This window comes from Melopsittacus undulatus, chromosome 3 (genome assembly GCF_012275295.1).
Source record: "Melopsittacus undulatus isolate bMelUnd1 chromosome 3, bMelUnd1.mat.Z, whole genome shotgun sequence".
Lineage (NCBI taxonomy): Eukaryota > Metazoa > Chordata > Aves > Psittaciformes > Psittaculidae > Melopsittacus > Melopsittacus undulatus.
The window spans coordinates 90,465,865-90,481,709 of record NC_047529.1 but is presented as its reverse complement, the minus strand read 5'-3'; the positions used below and the strand labels follow the sequence as shown (position 1 = coordinate 90,481,709).

General features: G+C 41.9%; 1 protein-coding gene across 2 annotated transcripts in view; it reads right to left on the bottom strand.

The window, feature by feature from the left end:
- The window catches only part of SLC35F3 (solute carrier family 35 member F3), a 169,213-nt gene that overhangs the window by 26,086 nt on the left and 127,282 nt on the right, over nt 1–15,845 (bottom strand). For both annotated transcript variants that reach the window (XM_034060878.1, XM_034060879.1), the window contains one exon: nt 14,934–15,258. In XM_034060878.1, coding sequence (XP_033916769.1) covers nt 14,934–15,258 — 325 coding nt within the window. The remainder of the gene's footprint in view (nt 1–14,933; nt 15,259–15,845) is intronic.

The window sequence follows — 15,845 nt, the reverse complement described above, 5'->3', positions numbered from 1 at the left end:
CATAGGCATCAGCCACAGTGGGATTCCAGCCATGGAGAGAGCCAAAAAACCTTGCTGAGGGGGAGTTTTGCCCTTTGGAAGTGGGGACAGTATCTGTGTGTGGCTGTGGAGGAAGGAGCATGTACCAAAGGGCTAGGGATTATTTTTTATGTTCAGGTGTATGGAGAATGAAGAGGGCTGTTGAGGGCATTCGCTTTATACTGAACATGAGTGGGATGGAAAGCAGTGCAAAGCAGTGCACTGCACAACCCGGGATCTGCCTAGGGTGAGGGCAGCCCAGGGTGGTGGGGCAGGTGACAAGTCACCCTGTGCTGCAGGCACCACCATGCATGCAGGCAGCAGAGTGCTCAGGGTGCCTTTCACCCTATCATGGGGCTCCAGCTCTGTTCGTTGGGAGAAGATATTTTCAGAGCAGCACCAGACAGCACTTGGAGACAGATGCTTGAGAATAAGCAGCTTTCCTTCTGCAAAAAAGCAAGTGTCAGCTCCCTCAGCAAACAAGCTGGGACCTGATCCTGGAGCCCTTGCTTTCCCACTGAGACCCATAGGGAAAGATACACATTTTTCTACTCCAGTCAAGGGCATGACCCCATGTTTACCCTAGAGCTAGAAAGCACAAAATTTGTGATTTCATTTTCCTTTCTTTTTCAAGTTTGTATTCCACAGGAGAGCTCCTGATCTGCAGGACACCGTATGAAGACACAAGTAAACCAGCCTGTAACCCCTGTGAGATAGCCTTGCTCTTGCAGGGTAAAGGGTCTCAGAGTGTGCATTCAAATGGCGCATATGTGCACATATACATACACTTGCATACATATGCACACAACCACAAGGAGACACTTCCAACAGCTTTCACTATGGGTTCACCACTCCTGAGTTATTATAGCCTCACCACAGTCTTCAGTAAGAGCAGAGAATCCAGCAACGGGACCTCAAAAGTGCTACCCAAAATATCCTGACACCTCACTGATCCTCAAAGAAAAGAGTCACTCAGAGTCACAGTGCCCTGCAATATCCCTATCTAATTCCCCCAGTGTACACATCACAAAATCTGCCTTGTTTTACTGTCACTGTGCACCGGGTAAACTGTGTTAAATCTGGCTCTGTCAATACTGCACCTACGCAACTAGCATGAAGAGCTTCAGTGGTTGAGCTCAGCTCCTTCTCAAAATGTAATGTTCTGTGATGAAACAGAGAGAGAAAGAGGTTACTTAATAAGCTTAAGGCCTCGAGAGAGAAAAATGCACTGAACATTAGTTCGCATTGTTACTAATTTTAGTGTTGAGTCTGAATTTCTTTTCAGACTGTTTCCTGGGAAAAGTGACAAGAGCAGCAATGCTGTTTCAGCCTCTGAGGTGAAACTATTTGCTCAGAAACCTGGCAAAGGTGATGTCTATTTGCTACCCTCCTTTCTCCTGGATCTGTAGCAGTGAGTGCCACTCCTCCAGCAGAACACTGTTCAGATCCAGTGAAGGGGCCTGAAGAACCTCACTGATTCAGGCATGCAAAGCACCTCGTGAGGTGTGCAGGGCTCTCTCTAGGTGGCTGGGGACATCAGCTTAGGTATCTCCTACAGTTGCTGGATACTTTCCCAGTGCTGGAGAGATAGACAGCTTTGCCATGCCCATGCTGGGGCCATCCAAGAGGTACAGCCTGATGAAATCTCGCTACAGCACCAAGGATTTACAAGCTGAAGAGCTGCAGAGTGAGCTGACCATGGAGAAAGCAGGTGGCTGCTTTGCTGATGGGATCCCACAGCAGGAATGGCAGCTTCTCTGTTTGTGCAGAAATACCAGTGGCATGCAGTGGCAGAAAGCAGCTGAACATGTCATCTAGCTGGGAATGTTTTCCATCCCACTGTAAATCATCATGATTGCTCATTTAATAGTATTGGGCTAGAAAGAGCAACTCTTGTCACTGCAAGAGAGCATGGGAGAGACCCAAGATGTGTTGTGAAAACTGTAAGGCAGCTATTAGGAATCAGTCAGGTGTACTGAGGATGACAGGGGCATCATGATTTATATCAAGTCTAACGGAAAAATCAATTAATTTAGTCTTGGAAAAGTATAAGATAACAAAGTTTCATCAACAAATCTCATCTCGTCAGTGCTGTTTGCATCTTCAACTGCCAGGAAAAGGGAGTGCACCAAAACACAGGAGCAGTTACAGACTGTGTCCTTGCGGAGAAGGGTTGACCAGGTAAGCATGCACTTAAACCAGGATATGTCTTTCAGCTGTTTGCATTTTGTGAAGCATAGAGGGACTATGTTTAAAGCCTTGGGTGAACTGAGTCCATGCTAATGAGCTTATCTGGAGGAGCAGGTTAGATCAGCTGTGATAAGCCTAATTAAGATGGGCTTGTGTTTCACCTGCTGCTGCCAGTCCTGCAGCCTATCTGTGTTTTCTTAGGATGGATCCACTCAGGCTTTACCTCTGAGAGAAAGGAGAGGCTCCCGAGGAGGGAGAAGCACCTGCTGGAAACCGCACATACATATTTATGCCTCTTTGCAGAACACAGAATTCGTCTCAGCCTTTTTGTGGGTCTGACCCTGTGACAAGTCTTGCCCCTCAGGAAAGTGCACCCTTCAGCAACACTGAAAACCAGTACCAGCACCTCTCAACTGCAGTAATTTAGTCAAATTAATTATTGAAGATAGAGAAAATAACAGCAGCAGGGAATCAGCAGGGTTTGCTGATTACTCTCTTCCAATTTGGACTGTAAAAGTTGCTGGGGAGCTGGAAGCCAATTTCAAGTGACTTACACTAGTCCAGATTCTCATCTTCTCCAACTCCAGAGCTGCACTGACATGAGATATTTTTGGTTTGAAAAGCCTGTAAATGAATTGAGAATTTGGCTCATGGGGTGAGGACTGGATAACATGATGACAGAAGGGCTTTATAAACATTTATTATTCAAAATCTCTTCTGCAAACGTGAATACGCCTAGGCAATTATCTCACTTTAGCTGCAGATGGGCAATTTTGATGCAATTATTATGCACCTTCAGTACTACAAAGCTTTCAGTGCCATTCCTTTTGAAAATGCCTGAATTAGACAAAATGACAAAACTAATGAACTACTGCATCTTTTTCCTGTCAGCTGCACAACATCTAGTAGGTGCCATCAGCACGCATCATGCAGAGGAGCTGTACGGTCAAGGCTATTAGCCCAAAGGCAGACGAATACCAAGCTTCTCACTGAAGGTAAACCCATCTGAAGCCTTCAGTAGCTGAGTTACTTGAAGAGGGATGATCTGCCATTGTACATTCGGTCCCTAACAGTAGATTGATACCAAGACATCATCTGTCATCTCTCACTCAAATTTTCCTAATGAGGTATTTCTACATGTGCCTAAAATCTGTGCGTGTTTACTGTTCAGCACTAGACAAAGGCTTTTTGGGTAATGAGACTCCAGATACCAGCAGCATAATAGCAGAAAGTGTCTGAAGCCACACTGACAAAAAGACCATTTTTTTTTTTTAGCACAATTGCCATGGAAGAAACACACTTTTCTCTAATTTCTCGAAACCACTTGTCTCTGGTTTCTTGCAGCAAACACATCCAGGAAGCCAGCTGGTTTCTGGGGTTGGGTTTGGGGTTTGTTTTTTTTGTTTGGTTGGTTTTTTGTTTGTTTGGTTGGTTTTGGTTTGTTTTTTTTTTTGGTTAACCCTTAAAACAAAACAAAGCTCAAGAAATATAAAGCAGCAGACAACATTCTGCAACTTGCCAGCCAGAAGTAAGGTCCACAATGAACTATACATATAACTGGTATGATTTTCAAGAGGAATGACCTCATTATGGCTCTTGTTTACCTAAAAATTAAGCCCATTCACTGCTCGCTTTTGAAAAGATCCCAAGAAAATATCTTCAGCAGTTTGGTAAATTTTATTTGCATATTTGTTTCTATTAAGCAACCAATCTGAAAACACATTCAGTAACTGTTACTGGCATAATTAAATCTCATCTAGATACTTCTGAGTGACACGTTTGGACCCCCGTAATTTGGATGTCTGCTGAGCTGAACCAAGCAGTGGCAGGACAAGAAGTAATGGGCTCAGATTTAAACAGGGGAAGTTCAGGCTGGACATAAAAAAGAAGTTCTTTACTGTGAGAATGGTGAGGCACCGGAATGGGTTGCCCAAAGAAGTGGTAAATGCTCCATCCCTGGCAGTGTTCAAGGCCAGGTTGGACAGAGTCTTGAGTGACATGGTGTAGTGTGAGGAGTCCCTGCCCATGGCAGGGGGATTGGAACTTGATGATCTCAAGATGACCTAACTATTCTATGATTTTATATCCCATACTCAGAATCTGCAACCAGCCACAGGACTCAGCACATGAGCAACACCACAGTAAGCACACTAGCCATTAAAATCATATAGGATTTACTGATTTTGCTTAGCTTGTAGAAGAGCAACAGGAACTATCATTCATGTGAGTGCCACATTCAAGCAGAACTCATGCAAACTGCTCCTATCACAGGCCCCATTTGATCCCACCATCTCTGATTCCCAAGCATGCACTAACTACTCTCTTCTTGCTTTTCAGGTTACTGACAGCTCAGTTGCACGTTGATAGGAACTACCTCCCTTGTTTCAAACACTTCACTCATTCCGTTTGATGCCACCTAGCTCTTTCCTCACCTTCTCAAAATCTATATACGATTTAGCTGACCTTTATCATCTCTCCCTGTGTAAAAGTTATCCCTTTTATGTGCTCAAGAGTCCAACTCTACTGAAAAAGCCATATGGAATTCAGTAAGGCAGAAAGTAACAGCACTATAGGGATGACCTGGAACCACAGCAGAGCACAGTTGTTTAATTTTGAAAAACCTATGAGACTGATAAAGCTTTTTGTTAAATACTGTAAGACTTTCAGAGGGTTGGCCTTAATGGCTGAAATTTCATGAGCAAGTGCAGGTCTGCAAGTCCATTAATGGAAGGCAGCTGATCATTTGGCTGTATGTCACTGTACCCTCTTCTGGGATATTATTTGTCAACATCAAGTTTTTCTACTTTCATTCTTCAGAAGCAAACGACACTTTAAAAAGAAATAACATGTGAGATCAGGTGAATTTCAGCCTGGTCACAGCCTGAGAAGGAAAGTCAAAACACATTTAAATAGTTATTAACTTGATGCTTTTAATATTCATTGAGCCAGACCCTTCTCTGATAGAAATGAGCATCCTGTCATGGGACTCAGTGGGTCTATGCCAGCTAGGGTCAAGTGCTGACTGGACCCATCACATTCAATATACAGAACTTCATGAAATACTGAAAATATTAGATTGTTAAAAATAAGTTAAGCAGAAACACTTTATAGTGGGGTTTATTTTATTTTAAGGTTAATAAAAAAATTAATCAAATCCTCAGGGTTTGAATCAACATGGTTTTGCCTGAGGACAGAAAAATATTTAAGGTGAATCTCACAAAAAGGGCCAAACAGCAGCAAAGTGGGTACCATTCATGACCCTACACATAAATTGAAATAATAATAGTAATGTCTCATTCAGTGTCTGTAGGTCACTAATCATTAACAATGAAAAAAGTACATATGAGGTGGATCTGTGCCGAGCAGATTGGTCGAGAGACCCCCCTCTGCACTTCCCCAGCAGTCAGAATTATTCCACGTTTCTATGAACTAATGTTCTGGATATCATGGTGAGATAGTCTAACAGCAGCCCCATTTGTTAGCTGGTGAAAGTATCAGAAAGCATTACAGAGCTGTAGCATCATTGTTATTCCTAGGTACTATTAAGAGGTACTGAAAGTAGAGGTGTAATTCTCACTATTTTCTGTGTGCTATTTAATAGCAGAGCTTTTCATAGCTGAAAATTCATCCTTCTGTACTTGGAAGTATGTACTCTAGCTGAAAACATAATAAGATGAAGAAAGCTGAAAAAGCAAGATACAATTTTCAATTGGTCTGGCTGGCCTCTACAACAGATACACTGAAGAGAATTAAATGGAAAAAAAAAATCCCAATCCAAGTACTTTGGTGAAGAAAAACATTTTTTAGATGTATTTCTAAATTAATCTAAAAGTTCTATGGCAAGTGACAAGTGATACAGAGATAGAGTCTTCCTGTAGCAAATGGACCTGGGCACCCTGTGTTAGCAATGAGCTACACAAAGTTTTACTGCTCTGTCACTGAAGGGACACTCACGATGACTTGAGATCCCTGGGGTTTAACATTTACACCTGCTGAAAGAGATGGGAGATCCCATCCTTCATGGGCTTACATAGGCCCATTCCCCCCTGTGAAAGTCTGGACGTTTTATTGAGGCAGTGGAAGGTTTTCAAAGATAGGAAGGAAATGTTGCAGCAGTCTCTAAGTGCTTGTGAAATAAGCAGCTTCAATAAACAAGTAAACAGCCCCCCAGCCCTTAAGGAACATGATTGATAAATTAATAAACCAAAAGCAAAAGACAACAGCTCCACCTGGGGAAATGCTCAGAGATATGAGGAACAGGGAACAGATGAGGTAGCCACAATGGACTTGGTTAGTATAGGCATGCTGAAGAGAAGAACCCCAAATGATATAGCAATGACCATAAGGCCACAAAGTAAATGAGGCTCTTAAAACTCACTGAGTTTTAGCCCTGACTCCAAGGACTGAAAAGCAGACCAGCAGGAGGGTTGGTTTTTTTCCCCCAGATAGGCTGTCTTCACTAACTACCACCCAAAGCAGACAAACAGGGTAATAAACACAGATTTTGTTTGTCTTCTCCATTTTGGATTCTCTGTCAGAAAGTTACTATTGAAAAGGTGTTTCAGCAGTTTAAAACACAGAAATAGTTGTACATGTGTGTGTGAGTACATATCTATATGAAACTGTCTGTTCATCAGTTCATATCTCACCACTGTTTCCCTCAAAAAAAATAAAAGCCCTATGGTTGTTTACAGACAACATTATGCAGTTGTTTGACATGGTTGTTCAATTTATGACACCCTCTTTACATACCTATGTGGCTACCAACCTTCACCTTTGGCCATTTCTCTCTTTTTACCAGCTTATAGCTCTGACTAACACCAAGACTCCTGCAGACCTGGACTGAACAGGCTCTTCAGCCAGGTACTTGTGCATATATATGAGGCTGCCTTTTCATACAAACAATCCTGGGAAATCTGGACGTGGTCCATAACCACTAGGCAGCTGGACAAAAAGGATTTTTCCATTTCTGCAGTACTGCCAGCCTCCAACACTTCTCACTGCATCATTTGTCCTTATTGAGAGTTGTTAATTACAGCTATGAAGTTTCTTGCCGTACAGCCACTTTCCTTTTATAAAGCAGCTTTAAAGGTAGATGCCTTCAAGATACTTTGACACAGATCTGGGATGAAAAAACATGCAGAATTCCTTGTCGCTCCTTCCTAAATTTTGTTGGCTTTGCTGGTGTTTAAAGAATATGAGAGAACATGTCTAGGATAGTCCTCATTCAGTGAGTTTGTGCACCAGGTGTCCAGGTACTTGATATGACAACCAAGGTAAAACACTTTCTGCAAAAAGGTCAGCTGTGAACTCTGTCTTCCACGTTGTTGTGATTGGAAAAACAGCATATGCATGCTCACCTCAGCTTTCTCCTTCTTTCCCTGTGCAGTAAATATCATCACGCACTCTTCCCTGTCTCTTCTTTCTTTTGCCAGCCACAAAAATCCAGTTACTTTTCTGTTTGTGTGTGCAGCTCATGCCTGGAGGCAGGGAAGGGAGGAGATGACCCCTGAGGTCCCTTCATCCTGGCTTGCTTTGGTTCCATAATATAAATGGACTTGTTTTGAGGTGTCCTGAGAAAAGCCCTAGCAGCATGGAAGCTTGGCAGATTGCTCTGCTAATGAGAGGAAGAGCCCAGTAATGAAGCACAGTTTAACTACTGACCAGAGATCATTCAGTACTGCAAGGCACAACACTTTTTTCCAAGCAGAAGCCATTACATAAACACATTTTTTCATGCCCTGTCTGCAGGTAACAAGAACAACTATTTCTCTTTCTAGTCCTTGCCTCAAGCACCACTACCTCATAGGAGGCATATAACGTAATTACTTTACAGCACCAAGCCACAGCACAGAAGACAGAAGCAATGGAAGAAGATGACAAAATTACTTGGGATAGTTTTGCAAACCAAGCTCAAGATTAAAGAGCATATATTTCTCCTGATCAGGCAATATCCAGTTTTTATTCTCAATTAGCACAGCTCTAAAAGGCCAGAAGAGGTGATCCTCAACAGATGAAGGATCTTCAGATTAAAAGAAAGCTTTTCACCACCCATGAGCATTAAATTCTTTTCAAAACGTCATTGTCTGAAATACACAGTCTCCAAATATAAACTAGGAAGCTAAATTAGACAGGACTGGTTTCCTAAAGAAGGACCCACAACCATTTTCCCACAGAAGCTAAGACATAAGCTCTCAAAGGCAATGTTATCTACCTCCTGTTTACCTTACATGCCTCATGTTTGTGTCTATGCTGTGTTTGCTTTCTTCATGTACTTTAGGAAGAAACTGGGCATTCAGCTCCAAGCCAGCAATGCTGGGATATTCACTGTGGCACTGAGGAGCTATATGTGGCAAATTTCTTTGCTAACCTAACCTCTGGTACTGTCTTCAGTGGGTAGAGAAGACATAGGTAAACAGGAGGTTACTCCAGAAAAGAACTCTGGAGCTGGAGGACCACCTATTTTCTCAAGAACAGGCAACTTCTAAAGTACATTTTTTCATGGCTAGCAGAGAAATTTTTATTTCAAGACCCACAAAGAGCAAGAAACCGTGGCATTAATCTTTAACTTAGCTAAGAAAACAAGTCTCCCCAAGGAAGCAGCTGAAAAGATGACCTACTGATCATCTGGCAATAATGCAGCATAGCTGTATCATGTCAAAGTATAGCAGTGAAAAACCACCTCCAGAACTCCCATGAGGTAACACACCCCTATCCCATGTTCCATAAGCCCATGCTTTCCTTTTCAAAAGAGAAGATACAGCAGCAACCACAGGTTTCACCAGGAAGAGAAAATTACTTAACTTTGAAAACCAGAAGTTATCAACAGCAGTTGAGCTCTGTGGCCTGTGCTTCAGCTGAGCTAAGCCCAAGTGATTGTGCCATGATGGAGCTTGATGCTATACACAGAGCAGGTGTATATCAGACAGACTTCCACCAGCACTGCCCTGACTACAAACACACTACTGTTGCAGCAGAAGGCTTCACTACTACTGCTACTTGCTAATAGTACAATCTGGCCTTGTCTTCAGCTACAAGTGCAGATTCAGTGAAAACAGTTTGAGAAATAATACAGTAGCCCATCAATAACACATCACCAACGGTTCAGACATCTGGAGGAGAGACTTAGATGACCACGAGTATTGCTTGCACAATATTCATGCATTCTTTTAATTAATTGCTTCAATATCAAGCACAAAGCTAAGTCCTGACAGGCTGCTGTAGAGACCAAACTAGTTTAATTTGGAGTTACTCCTGGCTTGTATCTAACTTGAGTAAGAATCAGATGCCATATCTTTTACTTTCAAGGGTTCTTTTTGTTCTTTCATTGTTGGTTTTATTTTCCCCCAAGAAAGTAATGGGAGCTTGAATTATAAAGTGATTTTATTTTGAGGAACACAAAGTAAATAGGTATTATTTTAAGGCTAATGTACTGAATTAGACAAATAGAGTTTATAGAGTGAGGGTTTTTGAAAGAAAACATGCTTGAGTGGGTGACATTTGCCAAAAACACTTGCATTCATCATGTCTTGATGCCTTTGTAGCTTATTTATGACTCTGTTAATGCTGTCTGCTCTCATAGTGAAGCTCCCACCTAAGTAGTAATATAAATCAGTAGGATGCCAAAAGTCAACCACACTGCAACATTTTAATGCTGCTGGGTATGAGAGACTCATGAATACAAAATGCTGAAAATCAATAGTAAAGAAGAATTCAGTCTCATCAAATCAGGCTCTGACCTTCTTTCCCCTTAGAGTTGCATGGTGACCAGGTGGTTGGTTACCAGTGCAGCATTGCTGGATTATCTGCCTGCTGCAGAAGAGGTCAGTGCCATGGTGCAGTGAGTTGCACTTTGCTTTAGCCAGGATCAAACTAATGGACCCAGCTCCTGGAATAGCTGGAAATGCCATGTTAGTGCCTTGTCTCCTCTGTGCTAGCAGAAATACGTATGAAATACCTTTAGAAACTGGCCCACGTTCTCCTGGACATCATGTGAAACTATGGCACTGGTAATTTTTGGCCACTGAAGAGTTGGCTTAATTCTGAGCCCAGATGCATATAAATTAAAAGTGATTCTTGTGACACTAATGTTGGTAAATCAGAGTAAGTGAGATCTACTACATTAGGCCTCTACTGTTGTCGCTCCCAGTATTCTGGTTCCATTTAAAAGAAATAACTACATTTTGGTGTCATCTGCAACTTTTTTCTTCTTTTAAAATAAAAATCTTCAAATTCAGAAAGATTAGTGGCAGATAATTTGGGGGCAGTATAAAGAAGAAACTGACCCAGTGAAAAAGAACATGTTAAAACATGCAGGTTTAAAGCTGTAAAGATCAGTGCAAGTATGTGCAATGATTCTTTCATTCATCTAACACATTAGGGGCATTTTAGACTGTAGAAGAGGTTCAGTTTTAGCTTCTCGTGTTTTCTTTAGCCCTAGTGTTTTATGAAATAAAAATCAAGATTTAAATGATAAACAAATAACCACACTAACCATTCTGGAAAGTCCTGCTGTTTCCTTCTCAAAAAAATCATTAGATATGACTGTACCATCAGAATAATCAAGCCTTTTGAAGTATTCTCCTAAAATGTGAACACAGCCCTCTGTTATTCCTCCAGTTGGCATATACAGAGTGAATGTTTATGAAAGGTGTGTTTAGTCCTGCCTAGAGATACACAAAGCTAAGCAGTATCTTACAGAGATTTTAATTTGATCTTTCAGGTAGCCAGTGAACTGTAAGCCTAGAGCTTTTAATTTATGTTACCTTATAAATTAATAATGTAGGTAAGATGGAGGGATAGCTCATCAGATTAAATGTGTCATTTTAAAAAGCAGTTTAAGAGCAAAAAGTATAAAACCAAAATGAAGTGCTCTTAGAAGACCCATTAGGTGCATAAATCATTACATGTGTTACTTCTGGACTGGATGATGGTTGAAATGAGTGATAATTTTGTTACTGTAGTTTTATTTTAAGCTAGTAAGCACTTGCACAAGGAAAAAGCAGCAATGACCCTGATGTGCTCTTCTGTGGCCTGCCACAGCTCTCTGCATCACTACCCACGCACACAGTCCTGAGCCAAGGGTGTGTGGCACCCTTGAAAGTGAGCATGGCACAAGGTCTCTCTGAGCAGTCTACACCTGGGCACAGTTCCCACTGCAATTCCCACTGCACTCCAGCAGTTGATGGAGCTGCTCAGGGAACCTAAAGCAGTTTTGACATGTGATTCTGTGATTCTATGAATGCATGAGTTTTTGTTTGCTTTGGAGAGTGACTGTCTCCCCATGCCAGGGACATAGCCACTGACACTCTGCTCTAGCTTAAATAGCATTCTTTACCATGCAGTATGGGTCAGTCAGAAATACTTAACACTTTACATTACAGCCTAATACTCAAAATCTTATAAATAAACTAAATAAACCTGCTCTTAAATTTAATGTAGTACTATAAAATTTTGGTGGCAACTTTATTACCATTGTATGTGCTATAAAATGAGGTAAAAAAAAAAATAAAATCTGCAGCTTTAAACTGGTTTGTGTCCATTGCAGGTATGTTCTTCTGTGAGACTAAAAAACCAGGAAAATTCATATATTTACAGCATAGTATATATACATACTGGTACAATACAACAGAAATTTAAAACCACAATAGACCGTATAATCTACACTGAGGGACTATACATCTATTCACTGTTGCTACATTTTATTATCGCTGTTTTGTGTATTTTTCCTAAAAGTTTCTGTTCTTTACATGCTCTTTAACTGCACAGTGAGGTACCTGCTGGTATCGAAGCATGCCTGCTGGCTTAGGCCCTGTGAAGCCACCCACTGAGGAAGAGGAGGTGGGAAGGCACTGCCTGTGCCATGGTGAGAGGAGGCTGAGCTGCCCAGTCCTGAGGAGGAGGAGGCGGCTGCACAGGTGTCCTTGGGGAGCTTAGCTGCCAAAACACATTAGGTGCCTGTGGATTTTGGCAACCTGTGTAGGCAACATCTGAGAATCCCTTCCTTTACTACCTCACTGCTCAGGTGACTTAGATGTCATTTTTCCACCTTCCACTACCACCTTTTCATTTATCTTTTGCAAATGCCTTCCAGAGAGCTCAGATAATATATAAAATATAGATGAAAGTGAAGAATAAAGGAAGCAGAAACTGATTATACAAGTTTCTTCTTGGTTCCAGGTCAGAACTGTCTTATAATAACTACCCAGAAGCCCACAAAATGCCTCCCTGAGGTGTCCAGCTATGCCTGGAGTTCAAGCTTTCCAGAAGATAGTAATGCTCTTACAAAGCTGCAAAGTCTCGGTATATGTCTTTCTTTCTATGCATATTTTTATACATATACAAAATATGCAAAAAAGGGAGAATAATTAAGAGGGGATACTGGAATACAGTGCTTAGGTTTTCTGACACACATGCATGTGACACCTCAGCCATAACAGAGGAAGCAGATGAACAGTTATTCTTTTCACAGTAAGTTTTAGTGCAGCACCACTGAAAGGTCTCAGTTTAGATAGCAGACATACTGAGGCAGACACGATGCAAACACATGATAGGGGAGTCCTCCCTCCTCCCTAAAGAACTGCCTCATCCAGATGAATAGAAAGTACAAGGAGATCGGATGTCCATAGAGACTTGCTCAAAACCACAGAATAAATCTGCAGCAAAGTTAGGAACCAAAGCCGTATCTCCAAATGTCCAGGTCTACCCTGACACCTAGAAAAAACGCTTGTAAATTAACCCTATCGAATCTGCTGGTCAGAAACACAAATGCAGGTTCTTTACTAAGCCTGCTGCGAGCTCACTTTTACTGATGCTCCCCTGCATCCCAAATAGGCTGCATGACCTCCTCTTCAACTCAGCCATCATTTAATTGAATGGAAGACATAAAACTACCAACCATAACAATTAACTGCAGCAACAGTGTGTATAATGCTCTGGTTTTAACCCCAGGGATCCGGCAAACCACAACAGTTCATTCCAGAATCCAGCAGTATTTAAAACATTATCCAAGGGAAGATGGAAGAAAAATACTTAAAACCCAAAGAAACGAAAAGGTCGTTCTATTGGGGCTAGCATTTGTTACTGGTGCTAGATTAAACTTGCTTTCTCTAACCTCTATACTTTTCTCGTCTATGAAACAACCATGTTTACTGCGGAGTAAACAAGTACAAATTGAACATTGAAGTGCAGAAAACATGTCATCTTATAAAAATGCCTTTAAAACTGTGGATGCTGCTCTAGGACCTGCACTGAACAGTAGATTTTATTTATCTGCAGCCCACAATTAATTCTGAAGATGAAGAAACCATAACAATGGCTAAGCAGCAAAATTTCAGCATTGATAACCTTAACCATAGTCATCTGAGGTGGAACATTTCCTGAGTACCCTGGCTTCTTAGACTTTTCCTGTAGTAAGTTTCCACCTCACTGCTGCACAGCTGGAAGCTGAGAAATGTGCACTTCTTACTGTTTACTTTCTGAGCTACTTCATTAAAAGCCTGTGAGCCCCACTGTGTAACAGAAGGGGAAAACATTGTTCACATCCTTCCATGTATCGGGGAAGCTCTCTGACACAGGACATCTTGATGGCTGAGTCATCCCATCTGTCCCAGACACCTCTCTAGCCAAAATGAGAGGAGCTGAAGGAGTGCTCACTAAGAGGCGGTCCTTTAAGCAGCTAGAGCATCCTCAGCCCCTCACAGAGGACGGGCACTATGGGCTTGTAGGTTTGGCTTGCTGTAAAGACAAGGTGTGCTGAAGACAAAGTGCTGGCTTTGGTTATGACTGTGCTTCCTCCCGGAAATAAACACAACAGCTCCAGTTTAACCGGGATCACAGCTTGGCCTTTGATGTCAGGGGCGTAATGCCAGGAAAATACTGCAATACTTTTTACTTGGCTGATCAAGACACCACACTAGTCCTGAGTTTGGAACAGAAAAGCTTACTGAGCTTATGCAGAAATTGCTGTAAAAGTGAGCTGTGGGTAGAAGAAGAAGGTGTTAATAAAAAAAATTATGTTCACAGAGTATTGAACAGAAAGCTGTTGAGAAGTAATTGCAGCAAATGTGGACTTTCATTATGTGACTTGTATGCATCAGAAATAAACTGAGATTTCTTACTATTGCAGTGAAATTGTATTAAGAATAATACCATAGCACCTAGCACAGGACATACAATTAATTCAGAACATCCTTTAACAAACCTGGAAAGGAAAGCAAATGCAAGTTTGATTTAACTGACATTTGAAGATGATTTGAAGGCTAGAGCACCTCCCCTATAAAGACAGGCTGAGAGAGCTGGAGTTCAGTCTCAGAAGAGAGGGCTCCAGGGAGACCTTAGAGCAGCCTTCCAGTACCTAAAGGGAGCCTACAAGAAATCTGGAGAGGGACATTTTACAAGAGCCTCTAGGGACAGGACAAGGGAGAGAAGGTAGATTTAGATTAGATATAAGGAAGAAGCTCTTCCCTGTGAGGGTGATGGGGTGCTGGCACAGGTTGCCCAGAGAAGCTATGGATGCTCCATCCCTGGGAATGTTTAAGGCCAGGTTGGACTGGGTTTTGAACAACCTGGTCTAGTGGAAGGTGTCCCTACCCATGGCAGGGGGTTTGGAACTAGAGGTCGCTTCGAAACCAAATCAGTCTGTGATTCTATGACATGAATAAAATACCTGCTAGACATAGGGAAGCATGCAAGAGCCACAGGGGAAAAAACAAAAGCTCCCATACCTGTATCTTTGCTTCGGAGACTGCTTTTCAGCTGACTTAAAAACATGTCCAAGATAATATAAAGGAAAGAATAAAAAGTTCCAGTTTGTTGCAAACCACGTTAGAGTGAAGGGTGCATCGAATTTCTTAAAGGTCAGTTTTGCTAGCTGGGTTGAACCTGACCAAGAGGAGCAGACACCCAGGACCATAGCCACACCCCAGACAATCTTCTTGAGCTGCGTCATGGAGCATTTCCAGCAACAGCGGTTCACCCTTCCACCGCCTTCCACCCCGGCTTGCATCTGTGCTTCGGCTGGGGCTGGAGACTCCCGGGAGCGCTCATCCCCTGGGGAGAAGAAAACACAAGGCTTACTAAGGAAAGCCAGCCTGCATTTTAGTTTTCAAACCCTAGGCCCTTCTGCAGTCACGCGGAGCTTTAGCGGCAAAAGAACCCTCCAGATCTTGCCACAAAATATCCTGTGTTTTTAGATCATTGCAAAGCCTCTGGTTCTACCGAGACGTAATTACAATGCAAATAATAATTATCACCTCTAGATTTAGAAGCCACTGGGTAAAATTGAAATGAAAATTACATGTTTCTCTGATGTACGGAGAAAGGCTTAACACACCACTTAAACTGATGCTGTTAGGATGTGTAAATGAATGACAAATACACATCCAGTTTAATAAAGCATCAAAGGGGATTACAACAACATTTGGAATTGTTATTGTCTTGGAAAATGTGGAATTGGACAGCTTATGGAATATGGCGTTTCTTAAAAGGAGAGGGGGGACAATGTATTTAATCTTGCAGTTAAGCACGATCACAGCAATGTAAATAGTACGATTAATACTGAACTTGGATAGCCAGGCATTTCAGTGATCCCTAGAGAAACAGCTCTCCTGAGGCTGTAGCCAGATGGCAAAAATTAG